Source organism: Haemorhous mexicanus, chromosome Z (genome assembly GCF_027477595.1).
Source record: "Haemorhous mexicanus isolate bHaeMex1 chromosome Z, bHaeMex1.pri, whole genome shotgun sequence".
In the NCBI taxonomy this organism is placed as follows: domain Eukaryota; kingdom Metazoa; phylum Chordata; class Aves; order Passeriformes; family Fringillidae; genus Haemorhous; species Haemorhous mexicanus.
In genome coordinates, this window is record NC_082381.1 from 80,034,394 (window position 1) to 80,055,093 (window position 20,700).

At 53.8% G+C, this 20,700-nt stretch overlaps 4 protein-coding genes across 8 annotated transcripts in view; 2 read left to right on the plus strand and 2 right to left on the minus strand.

Moving 5' to 3' along the window:
• The window catches only part of TLN1 (talin 1), a 35,184-nt gene extending 28,101 nt beyond the window's left edge, over positions 1-7,083 (minus strand). For both annotated transcript variants that reach the window (XM_059837088.1, XM_059837087.1), the window contains exons 1-2: positions 6,939-7,083; positions 654-817 (exon numbers count right to left, since the gene is read on the minus strand). In XM_059837088.1, coding sequence (XP_059693071.1) covers positions 654-783 — 130 coding nt within the window. In that variant the 5' untranslated portion in view covers positions 784-817; positions 6,939-7,083. The remainder of the gene's footprint in view (positions 1-653; positions 818-6,938) is intronic.
• On the plus strand, positions 782-7,513 carry LOC132322519 (uncharacterized). The gene is made up of 3 exons (XM_059837012.1): positions 782-837; positions 6,373-6,486; positions 6,709-7,513. Exons 1-3 carry the CDS (start codon positions 782-784, stop codon positions 7,511-7,513), a joined length of 975 nt encoding a protein of 324 aa, XP_059692995.1.
• Positions 7,459-14,604, plus strand: CREB3 (cAMP responsive element binding protein 3). Of its 4 annotated transcripts, XM_059873372.1 has the most exons (13): positions 7,459-7,548; positions 8,025-8,471; positions 8,573-8,592; positions 9,180-9,317; positions 9,400-9,658; positions 9,879-9,991; positions 10,195-10,287; positions 10,787-10,893; positions 12,028-12,102; positions 12,218-12,286; positions 12,443-12,527; positions 12,662-12,743; positions 13,177-14,604. In XM_059873372.1, the coding sequence occupies exons 3-13, from the start codon at positions 8,575-8,577 to the stop codon at positions 13,515-13,517; spliced, it is 1,380 nt and encodes a 459-aa protein (XP_059729355.1). In that variant the 5' UTR covers positions 7,459-7,548; positions 8,025-8,471; positions 8,573-8,574; the 3' UTR covers positions 13,518-14,604. The 4 variants fall into 4 exon arrangements, with proteins under 4 accessions (XP_059729355.1, XP_059729357.1, XP_059729356.1 ...); XM_059873374.1 differs by lacking the exon at positions 8,573-8,592 and having other exon boundaries at positions 9,108-9,317; XM_059873373.1 differs by lacking the exon at positions 8,573-8,592.
• A 2,990-nt stretch (positions 14,605-17,594) lies between these two features.
• LOC132341611 (avidin-like) lies at positions 17,595-19,254 on the minus strand. Its single transcript, XM_059873376.1, has 4 exons — positions 19,176-19,254; positions 18,439-18,649; positions 18,204-18,336; positions 17,595-17,790 (listed from the first exon to the last, which is right to left on the minus strand). The coding sequence occupies exons 1-4, from the start codon at positions 19,245-19,247 to the stop codon at positions 17,757-17,759; spliced, it is 450 nt and encodes a 149-aa protein (XP_059729359.1). The 5' UTR covers positions 19,248-19,254; the 3' UTR covers positions 17,595-17,756.
• Positions 19,255-20,700: the final 1,446 nt, after the last annotated feature.

Here is a 20,700-nt window from a genome sequence, read left to right on the forward strand (position 1 = left end):
TTGCAGGGACTCAGGAGAGCCCCTGAGACAGCGTCCCAGAGCTCCAACCCCCCATCCTTGATGGCGACAGGCCACATCCGTGGGTGTGAGTCACATCATGAGCTCATGAGCCATAGGCTAAATTGTGATCCTAACAGCAGCAAAAAAACACTGGAGCTGAGGCAGCCTATAAAGGTAATGGAGCACCAGCAGGGGTCTGGCAGAGAGCTGCCTGTGGAAGACAGACCCAATGGAGATTATATATAGCCCAAAAAAAGAAAAATTAACTCAAATGGTTTATTAATGTTTGCTATGACCCCTGCAACTGTTTAAACCCACACAGCCCTAGCTAGTGGCGATGAATGTAAGTAGGACAGAACAGCAGAGACAGAAAGGGCAGCGGACTCAAATTCCTTAAAGAGTTATTTCACTTCCAAATGTGGTTTCCTAACTTCTAAACACACAAACGTTCTTTCTGGGGTGTTGAAGAGGGAGTCTGAGAAACTCAGACCCTCACATCAACTGGGCAAGAGGACTTGGAGCCTGCTCCCCCCACCCCATCACTTCTCTGGCAAAGTCCCAGAGAGGCACAGACAGAAAAGGGAGACGAGTGAAATGCCAGGAGCTAAGCCAAGGCAGCCCTGGCATGGCAGCCAGTCCCACCATGGACTTACACTGTCCTATCTGTGCCTCAGGCACTCGCTCACGGATCATCCGGCAGGCATCATACACCATGGTGGAGGGCTCAAACTGCATCGTCTTCACCACATTGCCGATGCTGATCTTCAGCGAGAGGGCAACCATGGTGGTGGTTGGGCTGTCCCCACTCCTGCGTCACCTGCCGGAGGAGACAAACGGGTGAGCTCTGACTGCTGACCCCACCAGGGTGCAGTGTGCTTGCTCCTTCCTCATTCAGCAGCACCTGAAAGCCAGGATTCAGCTTCCAGTGGCAAGCAAGGGCTGCAGCCTATGCTGGCGAGCCTGTCAGAGGTCCCACCTTCCAGACCCTGGGACCTGAGACCAGCACTAAGGTCCTAAAGCCCATTTTACTTGCCTTGTGGGAATGACAGAAGCTGGTACCCTACAAAGATACTGCCAGGGAGAGGAAGTGAGCAGAGGGAGCACGCTAGATAAGCTGTGAGAGCATGATGGAAGGCGTTATAATTAAACCTGCCATGACACAGAAGCCACAAGAGGAAAACCAAGCTTTGACCCAGAGCTGACAGGGCCCTGCCCCAGCTATCAGGACCCCTCATGTTGCCAGCAGACAGTGCTGAGCTGACAGCCTGAGCACAGAGGGACGGAAAAGCCTGAAGCTGCACGGGGAGGCAAGATAAGGGCACCCAGGCATTGAATTCACACATTAAATGCAATTACCTGGGAAAACCACCACTCACACCCAAGGTGTGCTCATGAGATCAGGGTCTATGGCAGCAGATATCACACCAACCTAGGGCACAGGACAATGCACAGGAGGGCAAGGGACCACCTGTGACAGGTCTCACTGCATGGGCATACAAGAGCCACACCATGCCATCTGAAAAAGGACTCAAGCAGGGTCCAGTTTGAAGGATCAGCTTCATAGAAAAGAATCATTGAATCATCAGGGTTGGAAGATCACCCAGTCCAACCACCCACATAGCACTACCACAGTAAACCCTAAATCACTAGATCATATCACCCAGCACCAGATCCAGATGCCTCTTCAACACCCCCAGGGATGGTGACTCCACCACCTCCCTGGGCAACCTATTCCAATGCCTCATCACCTTAATAGTATTTTTTTTTTTTCTGATATCTAATCTGAACCTTCCCTGTTTCAACTAAAGGCTATTTCCTTTTGTCCTCTCACTGCAGGCATGGCAGAAGAGACTGCCATCTCACTACAACCTCCTTTCAGGTAGTTGCAGAGTTCAGGTCCCCATCTCACTACAACCTCCTTTCAGGTAGTTGCAGAGTTCAGGCTTAAAGGATTGCGTAGAGCAGCTTCAGAGCAAGCATCCCTCAACAGAGCTCCAATACACCAGAGCTTTAATAACACCTAATTGGAACTGCAATATCTGTATTGCAGAGTAAAAGCTGAAAGAAGTAACAGAAGTAAAAGGAAGTCGTACGTAAGTGCCCCACTTGCCTGATGCAGCTTCTAAGAGCCCTTCCCTTCAGATCTACCCACTGTCAAACAGTTTTCAGTGCTTTCCCAGGTTGCCAAACACCTCAGAGTCCCTCCCAAGTCCTTTGCTCCTGCCCCACTGCTCCATGCCCTTCTCAGAATTCCCTGTCCCTGTCTGGCCCCAACCCGATGCTCTCCAGCAGTGACATGCCTTTTCCCCTCCCTGAGTGCTGCTCATACAGAGCGAGTCCCCTGTTCTGCTGACCCAGGCTGCCATGTCCTTAAACTCCAGTGATGGGAGGATGCAAGAGCACTGGTGGGATGCATATCTGCTTATTCTCTTTTAGAATCATTTGCTCCTAACAGACTTCCTATTATGGCTGTCAGGGAAAGCTGATCTTGCATCCTCAGCCTGGCCTAGGAAGGTTCTTGGGTAAAATGTGCTGGCAGCCTTCCTCGCAGTGCAGCAGCTCTTGGTGAGTCTGTGCATCCCTGCCCAGCACTGCCAGCTCCAGTCCCCCTGGAAGGGGGTACACCAGCAGCAGGCTGCTCTCAAACACAGATCTGAGCAGCCTAGGGGCAGGATCCATGTCCAGTTTTGGCCAGGAGCAAGTCAGAGGGCAGGGGCCCTGCTTCTGCAGAGCCATAAAGCCATGCTGGTGGTGCAGGGTGGGAGGCAGGGACCAAGGAGCGTGCCGCCTCCGCCAGCACATGGAGCAGCTCCAGCTCTGCATTCCTGAGCCGTTCTGCAATGTTTCTGCTGAGGCCCGTGGCCCCCACTGTGTCCGCTGCTGAGGAATGAAATGCACTTCAGCTCCGGAGAGACGGAGCCCATCGGCAGAGGGAAGGAGGTGGCAGAGGCACCCACCCGTGCCACTGCCATCTATCCGGAAGCACTAGCAAAGCTGTGGATGAGGAACACTCTGTCATGGAAAGGGTTTTCCAAGTATTTTATATGCAGGGCAGGCTCCTGCGGTCACCAGGCCAACTTCTCTACATCTAAAAATATTCTCAAGTTGAGCATAAAGCTGCTTTCCATCCCTCTGCAGGAAAAGGAGAACATACCACTGACAAGACAAGGTCAGAGACCACGGAGGAAGGAGTGGAGGCCGTCAGACAGTAGAGAGGAACTGAGAGGAGCCAGGACATCTGCCACTAGTTCTGCATCCTCTTCTTGCCCTCACAAAGCCACCCAAAACCAGGCACTGGACCAGAGGCAGCCTTAGCACACCCGTCACAGGGGTCACTGTTCTTCCCAAGACCCCACAAGATGACTGCTCAAGCCTTCCCACTCCCAAACACAAAAAAATTACAGAGCTCAGCAGGGAAGATGCTGATGACAACAAGGAAAACCTCAGAGAAAAGGGAGATGGTTCACTTCAATTTCCATATTCTATGGAAAAAATCAAGGGTCTAGCAGCTGAATTTTGCTGACAGCAGTGTCTAGAGCAGAAACATTCTCTGCTACAAAAGGACACCTTCTCAAACTAGGGTGAGGCTGCTCAGCAAAACATGGCAACTAATCACACAAGATTTGCAAATCTGCTGCCCGGTGTGAAGGCATCAATGCAGGGCTTGGCCCCTACAGATCTCTCCCCTCCATGAACCATGTGGAGAGAGAAAAGCTGGACTGGATATAACAAATGAGACAGCGTGGGAGCCTGGCACTGCAAACCAGAAAAAAAAAGGACAGTGAAACTCAAGCTGTCCCCCTAGAAAGAAGGAAAACAAAAAACCCAAACAAACCAAGTCTCGATGAACACACATCAAATTTTTGCTGGCTCACCTCCAGAGAAAGCAAACCCATTCTCAGGCAAACCTATTCTCAATCACGTTGGCAGTATGCAAAAACAGATAAGGCACCATAGCAGCCGGATTAACACACTTCTGCATTTTATAGTAAGTTGCGTGAACCCCTTTTTGAACCACAGGCACACTTCTGAGCCAATCCCGAGATGATGAGGCGGAGGGGTTAACCTTGCTGGGGTCCCACTACTTCCCCCAGGAGCTGCTGCGGCTTCCTCCATCTCACCCCACGCAAGGTGAGCAAAACCAAGACAGTGGAGGAGGCCTCCAGGCTTTGCCTGAGGTCAGGGTCAGTGCAGGCATGGCTGTGGGCAGACAGGACCTGTGTGGCCCAAGGAACCACCATGTCATTGCTGGGGACCACTGACAGCGAGTTTTTAGTCCCATATTGGAATGACTGTATTTTTGTTGGAGGAATTCACTGCTGCGGTAACGGTTACATGGAAGAGTTTGTGTCTTAGAAGACAAAAAAATCAAAATTCAACTGCGGACAGCTGGAACACTTGTGATGAGTTTCCAGAAAAAGCTGCAAATCTTCAGATGCAACAGTTCTGCTATTTTTATTACTGTCTCTCTTAAGGGATACTCCAAAAGAGGTTTTGTAATGGGGTTTGGTTTTTTCCTTCTTTTTTTGTGGCAATACCAAATTTCACCTGGGAAAGGCCCCACTGCAGACTACCCCTGGACTGGGAGCTGGCTGCAGGAAGCTTTATCAGCTGTAAATCACCCCAGTGCTGGGGTTTTCCACAGGCACAGCCCAGTCAGTACAGCCACTGGCACTGCAAAGAAGATACCAGGCCACCAAAACACAATGTCTGCAGCAGTGGCTTGGCCAGCACATCAGCATCTGCACTCCAGCAGCATCAACAGGTTCAAAAATTAAGCCAATAAGAAGCCAGACGAAGCTCTGGCTGGGTTCTCCAGAGCAGGATCAGTACACACAGCCACAGCAGGCACTGAAGTAGACAGGGCTCAGCCCTGCACCAATGGGAAGGCTGAGCCAGCAGCCCCAGCTGGTTTAGTGTCACACGCTGCTGAGACTGTTCAGCCCAGTTCCTCTTTCCCAGCTGCATGTCCACGTCAGATGGCAGGACAGCTTCTTCCAGCTGAGGCCGAGCTTGCTCGTGGGGAGCATGAGTGACTGTCAAGGCCAGACACGGCACCCCCGTGACCATTCTGCTGTTACCCATGGCTAGGACAGGAGCATCCTCTCACTCCTGCAGGGAGGGCAGCCCTGCTCTACATGGGAAACGGGCAGGGGCCAGGCAGCTGGGCCGGAGGATCGCAGCTGCAGCCTGCTTGCCAGCCCACATGCACTGAGCTGAAGCAGCTCCAGCTATTGACTGCCAACATTTCACACACATCTCACATCCTGTCTGCTCCTGCTGGGCATCCCTTGACCTCCAAAGGAATGGAGCACAAATCTTGGCACCTCTAGACTGTCCATGATGAAGGCAACCATGGGGACCAGTGGGACTCCAGCTGCAGCTTCTCCTGCATCCTTAGCAAGCTGGCCCTCTAGCACAGGACCTCAAGAGCAGGGGTTGAGGTGCAGTGGATACTGTCATGACCTCTGGAAAGCACTGGGTGCCCTGATCCAGGCACCCACGCTTCCCACAACTTGCAACTTGCCCAGCACTGTGCTGCTGGACAGGCAGAAAGGTGAAAGAAAGAAGACAGCATGGTTGCATTTTGGGGTCATTTCACCCAGCAGCCAGCAAAGCTCAGTTCCACAAAGAAGGGCACCCCACAGGACCCTATTCCCCTTTCCCCAGCCTTCCCACTCCCCCTTCTCTAAATCTAATGAGATGTGTCACTTTGGGAAGCACCAGATTCCTGTCGCTGCCATTCAGCAAGGAAACGGAGTGCTTGACTAGTGCTTCCCATGCACCATCACAGATTAACTTAGCACTTAGGCTCTTTCACCCTATAACCCAGGGAGATGCAGGTGGTCTGAACCCTTCACTGGGCAACTCACAGGTTTTGGCAAAACTAAAGATCCCAAAAATATGTGCCCTCCCCTTCTCAGCAGCGAGGCTCGGAGAGAGAGAAGGGAGTAAACAATTATCGCTACCAAATATGGGTCTAACAGCCAGCGATGAAGCCACGGCAGAAGCATGTAGACATCCTGCCGGCAGATTCAAAGGGATGGGGAATTTGCAGGGGCTGGGGCAGGATCCGGCAGGGAACAGGCAGAGGATGGGGCAGCGTCTCTCCCTGCTTGGTTAACTGCTTCGGCCGGGACATGGTGGGGACCCGTGCCTTCCCCGCTTGGGGCCAGTAGCACCCTGCATGGGAATCACCCCAACGCCTCATCCCGGGGCCTGTGGCCAGCTGTGTGTCCTGGTGGGACGGCTGCAGTGACCTCCCTGGCTTCGGTATGGCCATGGGAAGCGCTGTGCCCTCGTGTCCCCACCCAAAACCACGCAGCAGGACACAGACACCCTTGCCACTCGCTTTTCCCCACGTCCCGGCAGGGTGAACGGGGTGCCGGGGGAAAAGCTGCGCCTGGCCTGCCCCCAAGTCCCCACGGTCCACGGACCGTCGGACACGGCCAGGCTCGTCCAGTTCGGTCCCCAGGGACCCCCGACGTGAGGATGCTGGCCCGGACCTCACCACGATGGACTCCAGGCCCCAGCCCTGGTGAGGCAGGGCAAGGGCAGGGCAGGCGATAACGTGGCCACGGATAACGTGGCCGCGCCAGCCCGTGCTGCCCCGGAGCCTCCGGTGGGCGTCAGTGCTCGGGTGGCGCCGGCCCCAGGGGCGATCTGGGCATGCCAGAGTGAACCCCGGAAGCCCTCGGGTTACCGCAGCCCCGCGGACAAGCCCCGGCTGGAGCAGGGAAACCCCGATAACCGGAAAGCTGCTTCCTCCCTGCCTCCCCGCCATTTACCGGGCGGGGTGCAGGGCAGGGTCCGCGGGACATCCGTTTCCGGCAGCCCCCCGAGAGCGAGGGCGCTGCCAATCCGCAGGACCCCCCCCTGCAGCCCCCCCCTCCCCGGTTACCGGGACACCGTGTGTCCTCCGTCCCCCGTCCCCGTACCTTTGCGCGGGCAGGAGCAGCGCGGCGGCCCCGCGACGCTGAGGGGAGCTGATCGGGCGGCACCGCCCGCTTCCCGCCCCCCCGCTGCGCATGCGCCAGAACATGGCGCGCCGCCGGGTGACACGGCGCTGCCGCGCACGGTGTCCCGGGGCTGCGCTCCAGCCGGACACCGCGCCATGGGCATCCCGCTCCCACAGACAGCGCTGCTCCGTGCCCGCGCAGCCCGGCCCGACGCCCCGGGGCTGGGCACGGTTCCGCGCCCGCGCAGCGTGGTCGTGCTCCACCCGCTGCTCACACCGCACCCCCGGGCACCCACCCGCCCCAGGACATCCCCGGGGCCCCGCATGACCCCGGACCCATCGCCCTCCCCTCTACCCGTCTTTCCCATCCCCTCCTCTACCCTCCTTTCCCCGCCCGCCCCGCGCTTCCGCGGCCCACGCGCCTCCCGCCGTCCACACGCACCACCCCCCTTCCCCCCTCCCCTCACCCCCACTCCCCCAACCAATGAGCGACCGGGGCGTCAGCGCGGGAGGGGCAGGGGCGGTACGCGCGGGGCCCGCCGGGAGGCCGGGTGACGTCACCGCGGTGCGTTGGGAACGGCGAGGCTGAGGTGAGGGGCGGGAGGGCGTCAGGCTCGACCGGGGCTGGGGGCTCCGCTGCTAGGAGGGTCCAGGCGGTCCGGGGAACAGGGAATCCGGGTCCGGCCCAGGCCCACGGCCGGGGCTGAGATGGGCTGCTTGGTTCTCCCCGGGTGGGTGTCCCGGCCCCAGCGCTCCGGTCACCCTTCCTTCTGTCGCACCTGCTCCTCCTGTTCCTGTCCTGTCCCTGCTGCCTACGCGGCGCACACTCCCTGGGGGGAAACTGCTCCGAGTCTGTGGAAGCCATGGGTCCTGACATTGCCCGGATTTGCCCAGATCCTCTTCCTCTTGTTGCTGAGCTTTCTGCTGACAGCTCTCCCTTCAATCAGCTGTCGCAGCTGCCCTGGCTGGGGACTGCCCTGACCCTCTGGTTTTGGGTGGTGTTTCAGGGGGTTTTAGTGATATTCTATTTTTTCTGGGTTTTTTGTTTTTTTGGTTTTTTTTTCAGACCGTGGCAATTGACAGCTAGATGTGAAAGCTTAGCAGTGCTGATGGAGAGGTGCGATGGATGCCTACGCTCTGACAGCCTGAGCGGTGCCTCGGCTCAGGCATCGCCCACGAGCCGGCCGGGCTGATCCCAGTGAGAGCCATGCGAGGCCGCATCTCCTCAGGGACCGAGGCTCCTGGGCCATGTCTTGTCAGGACATAACAGCAGCAGCCCGAGCTGGGACCAGACAAAGCTAAAGCTGCCACAGCCACACAGGTGCACAAGCGCCAGGCAGCGTTTGGCTGCAAGTCCCTCACTCTGCCCTCCGAGTACCTGTGGCGCCTCCAGCCACTGAGCTCTGCTGCTCTCCTGCTGCCCAGCCCTGACATCCCAGGCAGCAGGAACAGCTCTCCAGATCACTCCTCAGGGCCGACAGACTCTTTACCAGTGTCTGATCTCTACAGCGAGGTAAGGAGTATTTTACTTTCAGCCTAAAGGTATATTGTGTGCTAGTGATGTTTATATATATCCATTATTTATTTATTACAATGTCCACTTATTTATTACAGGTATGGTAAATAGTATACAGGTATGGTAATAGTGTTTGACAGCTGTCTGAATTGCTAAGTTGTCATTTAGGTCTGTCAAATCACTCATTAATTACTGTTCAATGATCACTTAATCACTATTTGATTGCCATTTAATTTTTGTTCAGTCATCGATTACTTAGAATTTGATCATAATTTAATCATTAACAGAATCCCTTTAGTTAAAACCTCAGCAATGACTATTCTTAATTTTCGTGGGACAGGAAGTTCTCCCTGCTGGCTGCAGACCAGGGGGTATGGCACCGTGAGGCTTCTGTGGAACAGCAGAATCTTGCATGCTCTCCACACCATTAAGTCTGGGATTGTTTCACTTTTCCTCTCCTTCCTGCAGCTTTTATGCTGGGTGGAGCGTGGCAACTGTGGCTGGATCCCAATAATCTTGTGGGGAAAATACTGTATTGTTGTCACTGGTGGTGCTATAATAGTCTGGCTGGAGAAGTACATGTGAACTGGCCTTCCCGGCTGTTGACATCGCATGGGGATACTTTGTCTGTAGGGTCTGAGGGACACTTAAAGCAAGGCTGGTGTCTCCTGTTGTGCCTGTGCTCACTTTGGGTGTCGTGCTCAGATGTCGTGCCCAGAGGAATTGGATGCCCTGGCAGATGGGGATCTGCTTGACTTTCTTCTGAAGGATGATGCTCCCTGCCCTGAAATCCCAGGGGAGCAGAATAGTCTGCTGGAAGACTGGGGCCTGCCAATGCCTGAGGTGAGATTTTTGAGAGGCATTGCTGATGAGCTGAGGTTTAGGAGGTTTGTCTCCCTGCTGAGTAAAAGCTGTTCCTCTGCAGCTTCTGGACAAGGAGATGGATGACTTCATCAGCTCACTGCTGAACCCTTTAGAAGATGAACCAGACAGGCTCAGTTATTTGCCTGCCAACAATGACAGCAGCATTTCTGAGGATCAGCATCTGTCCCATTGCCTTGGTGGCAATTTTGCCAGCCGAGACATTGTGCACGTTGATCATAACTACTCCCTGCACCAGGACTGGCCTGCACTGGAAGGTGTGAGGTCTGACATGACAGAAGGAGATGTTACCATTGAGCTAGGTGAGTGATGTATATGGACTCTTTCTGCCCTGGCTGCAGGCAAAAGAGAGAAAAGCAGTCCCATACTGGTTTGTTTTGGTGGTTGTCAGGCAGAGATGGAGAGAGCCAAGAGTAGAGGCTTTCTGCTGTTGTACAAATTGCTATTTCATGCCGCTCAAAGCTGGCTGGTCAGGTGCTGCCTCATTGAGGCCCAGCATTTGACTTGTCTTTCCTTCCCCAGGGGCATGGGTGGGTTTGGAAGGCACAAGCGAGGCGCTGGAACAGAGCACCACTTCCCCCGTTGCTGTTGCTGTGGAAGATGAGCCCCAGCTTGTGCCTGGAGCCGTGGTACAGGTACTGAGTCCCATTCCTGTGGACCCCAGCCTTTGCTTCTCACATCTCTCCTTCTCTTCTGACTTGACTCCTATGAGGGAAAACATGACATTACTTTTGGAGAGCTGATTCCAGTTCTTTGTGTTTGCTGCATGCCCTTGCTGGCCCAGGCTGGACTCCCTGTATTATGCATTCTCAGTAGGCTTATTTTTACTGTTTTCTAGTCTGACTTACCAGAGCTGGTCCTGACAGAGGAGGAGAAGCAGCTTCTGGAGAAAGAAGGTGTTACATTACCAACCTGTCTGCCGCTGACCAAAGTGAGTCCTCACTAGAACCAATCAGACCACTTGAATCAGGTAGTGTAGGGGTTTGAAACTGCAGGACAGTGCCTTGATGAGAATATTGCTGTCCAGGTGCTGCATTCAGGGCAGTGTTCATCTGGGCTTGGTATCCTTTTCCTTCTTTCGAGTCCAGGGCGTTGTCCATGGGCACAGCAGCTTCTGGCTGCTGTCAGTCTCCCTACTAATGTCTGTTTGCAGGAGGCAGTTACACCACAGGTGCCTCCAGCTATTTTTCCTGCTTGCCTAGTGGCTTGTGGTCTGTGTGCTTTTCATTTTCCTTAGGTACGCCTTACTTTTGCCAAGTCATGGAAGCTGCTGTCTGCATCAGCAGGCCAGGGATTGCCTTGCAGTTTATTCATTGGTGTGGGAAGGACAGAGGACACGAGCATTAGGGCTGGGCACTGATATGTGAGGGTGGTCTGAGAGGGTGGGATTGCCAGCACCCTGGGATTGCTGTTAATGAGATGATTTGCAGGCTGAGGAGCGAGTTCTGAGGAAAGTGCGTCGTAAGATTCGGAACAAGCAGGCAGCTCAGGATAGTCGTCGCCGGAGGAAGATCTATGTGGATGGCCTGGAAAACAGGTATGGTCACATAGCAGTGTCATCCAGCACTGAAGGGACCCATATGTTCTTTTAGAGATCCGTGGCAGAGTGATGATGGCACTAAATTGTCATTTCAGTCAGAATCTCATTTTCCTATCATGTTACGATTAGTATAGCAGGGGATTTGTGATTAGAGTGGTGCAGATTTTCTACTAGCAGAATCAATGTAGTACAGTCTAAAACCAATGTAATACAGGATCTATCATATAATTTAACTTAAAATTTCTAAATCGCTTGCATTCTAATACATCTTAACTTACAATTTCTAGTCACCCAGGCCCTCTGCAGATTGGATCAGATCTTAATAGATGGTTCTGTGTATTAATATAATGATCATAACATAGATTCAAAAATGATACAAATAGTACAAGTCTCTCCCTCAGTCATGGGAGGAAGCAGGCAATGGTAGATGTGTCCCTGAGCAGAGGAGTCCTGAGCTGTCCTGCAGAAATTCTACTCCCAAGGTGCCCTTAGGACTTTCTAATTGCTTGATTTTGTGGACAGTGCACTCTGTGCTGTTGTGCTTCCCTGCTCTGTGATAGGGCTGTCAGTAACACAGAGCTGGCTGTGTGCCTGCAACCTTCAAGACTTGTAAGGGAAGGGCCTGGTGCCCAGGGACTTTCAGGCTGGCAGGGAGAGGAAGAAGAAATCTGTTTGTTTTGGTACTTGGTGCACAGGACCTTCAGTGCCTCATAACAAGGGGAAGGGAATGAATGCATGACTTTGTGGGTCACACAATGGCTGCTCCCCACCTGCATTGCCTTAGTTGTGCTGACCACATTGTCAGGTCTGGGATCAGGGGGTACCTGTCACAAGCTGCTGTGCTGTTTGGCTGCTGGGCTCCTGTCACCCTGAGCAAAAAGTGAGGCTGGCCCTGTAGGGCAAGAGCTTCCTGCAGAGGGTTCAGAACATCAGGGTGAAGCCTGTCTGGTGCTCTTGTGTTTGCAGATGGTCCAGAGCTTTCTCTGTTCAGGCCAGGTAGCTGACCTGCAAGGACGAATGTGTTTTCCAGGTCAGTCTAGTTAGTAATACAGCCTGATGTCACAGATCTGCAGGACTGGTGTACTGCTAGGAGTGAGTGTGCAGAGGGGTTAATCATCTGCTTCTCTGCAGGACTGGCAGGGCTTCATTCCTCCCCATATCTGGTATGAGGTGGTGCTCTCTGGGCTTTGCTGCACATGATACCAGGTGGACCCCAGGACCAATTTTATCTGCCCCAGCCACCCAGAGGAGGTGACTGATGTGATGTTGACCAACAAAATCTCTCTGTTTTTCCCCCACACCTCTCATCCTTTCTGAGAAGGGTGGCAGCCTGCACAGCTGAAAATCATGAACTGGAGAAGAAGGTGCAGCAACTGCAGAAGCAGAACATGTGAGTTTGTCTTGTTGGGTTTGGCAGGAGAAGTGGTGGGGAAGGCTGTTCCTGTTCTCAGGACTGTGGTCTGTTCCCTGGCTGCAGAGGGTAGAGGGAAGTGTGCAGGTGTAGGGCCACCTTCTGTGCTAACCTGCATTTTGTGCTCTGCTGCAGGTCACTGCTCAGGCAGTTGCAGAAACTGCAGGCCTTGGTGAGACGGTCTGCCCCCAAAACTGCCAGAAGAAAAACCTTCACCATGGTAAGTGGCTTCAGCCCCGATGTCTGTGGAGGAGTCCCTGCTGTCCTCACAAGCTTGGGAGAGAGGGATTTATTGCATTTAGTGATGCCTGTCCATCTCCTTTGCTGAGATTGTGCTGATCTTTCTGTTTCCAGATCCTGGTTCTGTCCTTCTGCCTCGTTCTGTCCCCCAGCATCCGCTTGCCCGGGAGCGTAGAGCCACAGCGGGAGCTCAAGGGTGAGTGCCCAGGCTGGGGCTGAGGTGTGGCTCCAGGTGAAGTGCTGCCCTTCAGAGCACAGTGCCTTCCCCAGAGACAGCCTGAACTCTGGGGTGCTTCCAACTCAGCATCCCCTTGCCTGGGATGACCACTAGGTTTGTCTTGCTGTCTGGCCCCAGCTCTGGACTCTTCCTTAGCCCTGTTGCAGAGGCCTGCCTGAAAGCAGGGCCCTGTGCCAGGGACGGTGCAAGGACAGGAGAATTCCGGTCCCTCTTGGAGCACAAACTGTGCTTGTGCCTGGCAGCTGTGCAGCATCCTCTCCCCGCCTCCCCTGGGAAGAGGAAGTCCTGGTTAAACAGTTTGTCCTCTCTCCTGGGCTCTGTAGTGGCTCCATGCTCAGCACAGGAGGGTGGGAGGCTGGAAATGACAGGGTTGGCTCTACCTCTCTTACAGTGCTGTCACGGCAGATCCGCGAGTTTCCAAACCAGGGAGCACCTGATGTGCAGCACGACACTGAACTGGAGGGCTTCAGCCCAGAGCCTGGAGACTCCTTGCTGTCAGGCAACCTCAGTCAGTCACGGGAAGAGGGGCAGAGTCCACTTAGCTCCAGTCCCAGATCTTTCAACAGCAACTCATCCTCTGACCCTCCGGCAGCAGCAGGCTCCAAGCCGGGCCCGCCCCAGAGTGACCCTTTGCCAGCAGCAGTGCTGGTGCCGTGGAAGTCCAAGGGTCAGGAGTGGGTGGAACACCCTGACAGAGTTCTCATCCAGCAGCACCATGCCAATGAGATGTGACCAGTGCTGCATCCTGCTCCTTGGGATGATACTGGGCATCCTGTGGAGCAGGGACAGATCTGCACTAACAGATTATCTATCCAAGCAGTTTCTTCTGAATACTCTCCTCATTGCCAGTGACTCAGAGGGTTTACCAGGGAGGAATAGATCTGACATTTTTTATCAGACTCCATCTGAGGTGAGACAGGAAATTCTGAGAATTTCACTATAGCTGCTGATGTGGCTTGCAGCCCAGAGGGCACCTTGTGGCTTGTGGGGATGAGCTGTGGCAGAGAGAGTGGAGGCAGTCAGACTGAGGTGCCAGTATTTGGTCTGACTGAATGCAGCTGGCAGTGGAGGCTCCTGCCCTTCTTCTTCACTGCCCAGCTGGAGATAAACAGGTGCTTCTTAGTCTGTGTTGTGGTCCCAAACATATGTTCCATTAATCCTGCAGTGCTGCCTGATTTCTAGGTGTGAGGGAGCAATTTGACGATCAGTGCTCTCACGGGAGTGTCCTGCCTGCTGCTGCGACAGACCCAGCATGTCGCCTGTTCCTGCTAGCTTTTGAGCCATGGCCACAGCTCCTAGCCTGGCTAGAGGAGGTAATGTGGAGTCCTTCCTGAGCCATGTGTGCTGTTTGCCTACCATAAGGGCTTGAGCCTTTCATCTCCTGCAGGCTTTTGGGCTTCAGGGAGCAGGCATGCCTTGAGCCAAACTGCTGAGGCAGCATGTTCAGAGAGCATCAGAGCTGCTTGCTCTTCTGGAGGCTTTCCTGGCCACAGGATAGTTTAAAGCCATGTCCTTGTGTGCCCAAGCCTCGCTGTGCTGGCTGGTGATGCAGTCAATGGTTCTGGGTTGAACCGAAACACTTTGAGCTGGTGAGCAGTGTCTTTGCCAGAGTGCAGCTTAGTGGTACCTGTAAGCTCTCCTTGTCCTACTGCAGGACATTCCATAGAGTCATATAGAATGGTTTGGATTGGAAGGGGCCTCTAAAGGTCATCTAGTCCAGTTCTCCTTGCAATGAGCAGGGATAGCTTCAAATTGGATCAGAATAATAATGGATAGCTTCCTTATTGATAGAGTCTAAATAAATAATAATGGTGTGTGACTGTGTCCTCTCTGGTTGTTTTGGCGAGGTACTGGGCTGCTGGGGGCTGTACCTGGGGCTGGGAGGTTTGTGGGAGAAACCCTCTCGGAGTGGTGCAGGGGAAGTCCGCGTGGCTGCAGCTCTGCACAGGGGCTTGGTGAGGCACAGCGTGGGTTTCCAGGGCTGCTGCTTTGCTTTCACCCTGCTTCAAGGGTGCAAAAGCACTCTTGGAGGAAAATGTATGTGGTGAGCAGCCAGCACCCACCACACACACACAAGCCCCCAGCACTGCGGAAGCAAGCAGCTTCCCCCGGAGGAAGCGCGAGGAGCCGGTGTCAGCCCCCACCGCTGCTTTCGTAATGGGAGCTGCACAATCGCAGGAAGTGGAGCAGAGCCAGGGTGCTGCAACAGCCACTGGGTGGGCCTTGCCTGCTGTGTGGTTGCTAAATTCAGGATTTTTTCTGCATCTGGTTAGGGTCACTGGATCCACAGGAGGCGCTGACAGACCCTGATCCCAGGCTGTAGAGCCCAGTGTAGGATTTGGGGGCACAGGAGCTCAGCAAGGTGGGGGGTGCAGGAAGCTTCACACTTGCATCTCACCCAGGGGGCAAAAACAAACAAAAACAAGACATGAGACAGTGTTGTGTCCAGTGGGGACACAGCCAAGGAGAGGCTCGTCCAGGGCCTCTGCCTCGGGACCAGGTAGCACCATGCTCCCAACAGGGCTGGGTCACAGCTCTACCCTGGCCAGGACTGACAGCCCTTGAGCATCACAAATGAACCACTGGAACTCTTTCCCCAGGATGTATGCATGGCATCTGGAAGGTCTAGGACCGCATCTATGCTTCAATTTAATTTTCTGCAGTTTAAGGCCAGGGTGTGTAATGCCCCTCCGCACTTTAGTTTCATTTTTTTGCAGTTCGAAGCCAAGGAACGTAATGTCCTGTTCCCCCCCTACTTTCATTTTTGCAGTTCAGGGTCAGAGTATGTAATGGCCTGTTCCCCCTTTAGTTTCATTTTTTGCAGTTGAAGGCCAGAGTGTGTAGTGTCACAGATGCTACACAGAGTTCCTGACCCAGCACTAATCAATATCAAATGAGCCATCTGAAGTAATATATGGTGGTGTTGCCAGGAAAGTTAGGAGCAGCCACGTGAGCTGGTGTTTGCCTGGGTAGGATGGGGTCAGTATTGCTCTTTGTAGCAGTCTGGCTTGCTTGGCCAGATGTCAGGAAGGGAGGTAACTCTGGGAGAGCAGGCTGGGAGCCAGGAGCTGGGGGTTTGGGGAGGACTGCTCTATGGTCTCAGCTCATAATGGCCCAAGTCTGCTATTTTTCGTTGCTTTCTATGTTCTTGTGCCAGTCCCACAGCAAGCAGCTCTGACCTGGGGAGAGAAATGAAGCTCAGCCTGGACCTCATGCCTTGGGTTAAAGGGCAGCAATGATTAAAGTCCTCATAATGACTCTTTTGGCTGAGGACTTGATTATATCAAGCAGAGAAGCAGGAGCCAACTGATATTCTTGCCACCCTCCTTGCCCTCTTTGCTGCAGATCCTTGTTCTTTTTCCTACCATGCTGTCAGAACATGGGGTTAGAACACGGCCTGGATGTGCACTGGGGCTGCTTGCATGCACACAGAGTCCAACACTCTGCCTTAGGTCAGTGATATAGTCCCAGCTTGCATCCCCACCGCGTTCCCTCTGTTATGCCCAAGGCTGACCTTGGTATCTCCCTTGTGTCCCAGCAAGTGCCTTTGTCAGCATTCTGGGACTATGCTGGCAGACTGGAATTATGAGTTTTTCAGGGCAAAATATCCTGGACAGTCCTTGACATGTCCCAGATGGGTGTTGCTAGATGGAAACAGAATCTTTTTTGCTTGGTGACTCCTCAAGTATTAGAGTATCTTCTCCTTTCCGTGATAGTGATGTATTGAAAATTGTGAAAACATAAAATGAAATTTGCTTTCTATTGCTAAGGAAGTCATGGACTGTGTAATCAATGCAAAACACTTCCTGATCATGGCTTTAAAGGAATCATGTTTGCCCTTTTTAAAAAAATTAATTAGGGTTTCTCAGAGAGATGGAAGATTCAGTCAGTAGCAGAAACAAGATATATCCACCTCTTTAAGGGAAATCTAAATCCTGTCATCATCCATCCTATTTTTATCCACTAGCACCAGCTGCTGGATATTAGTGGAAACAGAAAAACTAACAGAAACCTGAAAACTGGTTTAAAAAGCAGCTGGAAATACAGTGATGGAGCCACTGCCTCCTTCCAGTTCTCACAGCTGGGCAGCTCAGCCCTGGGCCTGCTGAACCCCCAGGGGTCGTGTTAGGAGCACTTTGGCAAAGTGTGTAAGGCAGAAGGCAGAGACGTCGGGCTGTGATGCCTAAAAAAGTCCAGCCAGTGCCAGATGTGCCCTTCTCCTGTTCTCTTTCCTTGGCCATGTCTGGACATCTTGGCTGGAGACACACCTCCGTGCATAGCTCGGGGGACACAGTCGTGCCGAAGGGACTCTTGGGGGGCGGTATTTGGGAGCTTTCCCCAGGGCTGGGCTGGGAGGGCAGCTGGCAGCCGGCCAGCGCTGCACATCCGCCGGGGCTGGGAACCGGAGGCTGACGGCTCTGCAAGAGTCGTTTGCAACGCCCCGTGCGTTCGGGCGCCCGAGAGCATCCTGTGCTCGGCTCCCACGGGAAAGGCTCTGCAGTGTTGTCCGCGGCAGCACACCGCGGCTGTGCCTTATCCTTTGCCTGGCCACAGCCCGGTTTGTCCCTCATCTCTAGGGACATTTGGGAGTGACCCCTAGGGACATGTTACCCAGAGCATAGCATCAGGTTTGCAGGCACAGTACTGCTGCACACTGCCAGGGAGGGGAGCTGGGAGGGTTGCCATCCCCAGGGACTATGCTGGCCTCAGCCTTGTCTTTTTCAGTCTCAGCGCAGCATGAAACCTCCCTGTGGCAGGGTGAGACAAACCCCACAAGTCTGAGGCAGGGAAGAAGACAGAGTCAAGCCCTGCATCCCCACAGAAACCCTTTATTTTGCATCTGGTGAACTTGCCTAAGAAAGCATGAACCTCTGGGCTGAGGTTGCTCCTCAAGTGCAGCATGCTGGTGCGGGCAAAGTCTGCCTAGGCACTCCTTGCAGTCCTGTGGCTGCTGGATTTTCCCAATTGCTGTTATTTTATCCGTGTGAAGGTGCTGGTGCCAATCCTGCAGAAAACAGCAAATCAGATGGTGTCATGCATGCTTTGGAGGGTAGAGGGGAAACCCAGGGGGAGCATTGTGTGGCCGACTGAGGTACTACAGGTTCCAACGGCCAGTGGTAGAGGCTCTGCCAGGTGCTGTCATCTTTTCCTTCTCTTCCTGCTGTGGAGAGTGGAAAGAAGGCCCCAGAAAGGGCTCTCTGTGGCCAGAGCCCATCCAGGGATTCCCCCATCCTGAGGCACATCTGGTGTGCAGGGGTGGACCATGTTACATGGATGCTCCATAGCCCTTGCATATCACGGTGACAAACCCATTCCACCCTCATGGTTCTCCCATGCTTCATCCTCTGGGATTTCTCCTTTCTCCAGCCTGAGCTGCAGAAGACCCTGGCAGAGCAGTGGCTGGGACCCAGCACTCACCGGGTGCCTTTCCAGTCCTCTGCAGGGCTGTCGGATGCCTCTCGCAGGAGCCACAGGGCATGCAGGGTCTCCTCCCCCTTGGTGTCCACATAGCACTGGCCCAGGAAGACACTTGTCTGTGCAGTCTCTGAGTCTGGAAGGGTTTAAGGTGATGTGAGTTAGGTAGAGAGGCACAAGATCACCCTGTGTTCTGCTGGCATCCCCACCCACAGGATGATGGCCCCCTGCTGCCTACCTTGGAGCCTCCAGTTCACAGTGAAGGAGAAGGTGGGCTGTGGGATCAGCTCTGTATCTTGTTGGGACCCCTCCAGCGGCGACGTGAGGAGTTCAGAGTAGCCAGCAGCAGGTCCTGGCAGGTAAAAACCGGAGAATCTGTTGTCCTTGTCCAGGGTGGACACAACCATCCGGCAGCTGGTGTCACTCCGCCACGACCCGGAGAGAAGGCACTGCAAGGCCAGTGCTGTGGGTTGGAGGGAGGGAGAGGGGGGAGCATCCTGCTCCCACCTCTTCACCCTGGCTCTGCCCAGAGATGTCTGCAGCAGTGGGTGGTGTGCCACAGACCTGATGTGCCTCTGGCATCACCATCTCAGTGTGAGCATCATGCCTGAGTTATAGTCACATTCAGCTCAACCACTGTCCAGGATGGTTTCACCCAGCCAAGGGAGAGTGAGTCCCCCCATGCTGAAGCAGCAGGTGTACTGTTTTCCCTGAGTTCTGGAGGGGGAGGGGGGAACAGGAGCTGTCTTGTATATGGCTCTGTTTACCTCCCTCTGAATGACTTCCTGAAGCAAGAAGCATCCTTGCAGGAGGCAGTCCCTTCCTCCCAACCTCATTGCTGCTTCCCTCAGTGCTGTTCCCACCAGCTCCAGCAGCCCAGCCCTGGCTCTCTGCTGAGCTATGATGCCCCAGCAGCACACTTTGGGGTCTAGCAGGATGTCAGCCCCACATCCCCACTGTCATCTGTCCTCATACCTTCCTCTCCACAGGGGCAACACACACTGCCAGGGCAAGGGCAAGGACCAGGGCAAAAGCACTTCTCCCCATGGCTGCAAGGCTGCTAAAAGCTCCTCCCAGCCCTGCAATCTGCCGCCCTTTATAGGGCTGTAACTGGAGCCCCACCAGCACCAGGATGGCAGCTGTGAGATGAATGGCTTGATGTCAGGGTGCCCGGGACAGGAGAGGGAGGTGAGCAGGTCTGCATGACCTGGTCAGGGTGGAAGGAACGCAGGAATAAGCACGGCTGGGCAGAGGGGTGGGGACACAAGTTTTTTGTAAGGCTCTATAGTAGCCTAGAAAGCATTAATACCATCTTTGGGAATCTGTCTCCCATGCACAAAGGCTGGAAACCACCACCTATTTCCACATTTACCCCCTCCCTGCTTTGCTGCTGCCACTGCCTGACTAGGATGCTGCAGTGCTGGTCAGAAGGGAAAGTTTATTAATTTTAGAAGTGGTAACATTTCTCCAGCCTCTCCTGGATGTCAGCTGCTGGTTTTGATGCTTTTGCTTTTACTTTTGTGAGACTTAGAGGAAGAAGTAAACACAGCAGCGTTACTGAGGTCCCAATGAATGTGTTTGCTAAACACACAGTGTGTGATAGCCAGCATTGTATTTACACCTCTTCCTTGTATTGGCTGCTCTAAAGGACCTTTGATGTGAAAAATGCAGTGTGCACTGTCCCTGTCTTCCTGAGCCATGCCTTTGCTGTGATGCCTGGAGCAGGCATATGGCTGTGGCAGCTGAAAATTCAGCTGGGACTCAGCTGAATCAACACCTGCTGTGTTCAAGACAACAGTGTTTGGGGCAGTGCATGGCAACAGGGCTGCAGTGTGCAAATTAGGGGTGGGGGAGTGTCCACCCTTTGGGGTGGCTCCTCTCAGTGCCCACTGCTAGCCCTGGCACATCCTGGCACCCTGTGCTCAGCACATCTCTCTCATCTAGGTAACCTCAAAAGCTGGGCTGAGTGGAAAACACTCCTCTCCTAACATGTCCCTCCTCTTTGTCTTTTTCAGTCCCAAACTCATGGCCTGTCCCAGGTACTCAGAGAAATTACCCCTGGAGAGTCTTTTGCTGTTGTCCTGGAAGCCACACTCTGTTCTTTTGGCTTGACAGCAGCTCCTGCCTTTCTGTGATGTTTGACAGGGACAAGCAACCTTGTTAGAGATCCCAGGGTAGTGCCATTTTTCCCCCCACTCCATGGCACCATGCTGCAGCTTTGCTAGAGCTGGGCCAGGCTTGAAGGACTGTGCAGCCATGGTGCTGTCATCCCTGGGGCTGAGGTATTTTTGTAACACTTCTGCAATAGGCTTTCTCTTCACCCATGGACCTGCCAAAAGCTTTGTGTCAAAAGAGCTGACTAAATTTGGCAGGTGTCTACAGAGACAAATAGAGAGGTACTGCCAAAATTTAATGGTGGAAAAGGGGGAAATCCCTGACCTGGGGGGATGGGATGGGACAGGGCAGGATGGGGTCTTTAACTTTTACTTGCACATTTTAC

Excerpts from the sequence above, each read along its gene's own strand:
- LOC132322519 (XM_059837012.1), top strand. The coding sequence starts at position 782 with ATGGTGGTGGTTGGGCTGTCCCCACTCCTGCGTCACCTGCCGGAGGAG. Across the intron at positions 838-6,372 it reads CTGCCGGAGGAGACAAACGG|GGTGAACGGGGTGCCGGGGG; the intron begins GTGAGCTCTGAC and ends ACGTCCCGGCAG. Across the intron at positions 6,487-6,708 it reads GGTCCCCAGGGACCCCCGAC|CCCCGCGGACAAGCCCCGGC; the intron begins GTGAGGATGCTG and ends GGGTTACCGCAG.
- CREB3 (XM_059873372.1), top strand. Across the intron at positions 10,288-10,786 it reads CCTGTCTGCCGCTGACCAAA|GCTGAGGAGCGAGTTCTGAG; the intron begins GTGAGTCCTCAC and ends GATGATTTGCAG. Across the intron at positions 12,287-12,442 it reads CAACTGCAGAAGCAGAACAT|GTCACTGCTCAGGCAGTTGC; the intron begins GTGAGTTTGTCT and ends GCTCTGCTGCAG.
- LOC132341611 (XM_059873376.1), bottom strand. The coding sequence starts at position 19,247 with ATGGGGAGAAGTGCTTTTGCCCTGGTCCTTGCCCTTGCCCTGGCAGTG. Across the intron at positions 18,650-19,175 it reads TTGCCCCTGTGGAGAGGAAG|TGCCTTCTCTCCGGGTCGTG; the intron begins GTATGAGGACAG and ends CTGGCCTTGCAG. Across the intron at positions 17,791-18,203 it reads GAGGACTGGAAAGGCACCCG|GATTGGCACCAGCACCTTCA; the intron begins GTGAGTGCTGGG and ends TGTTTTCTGCAG.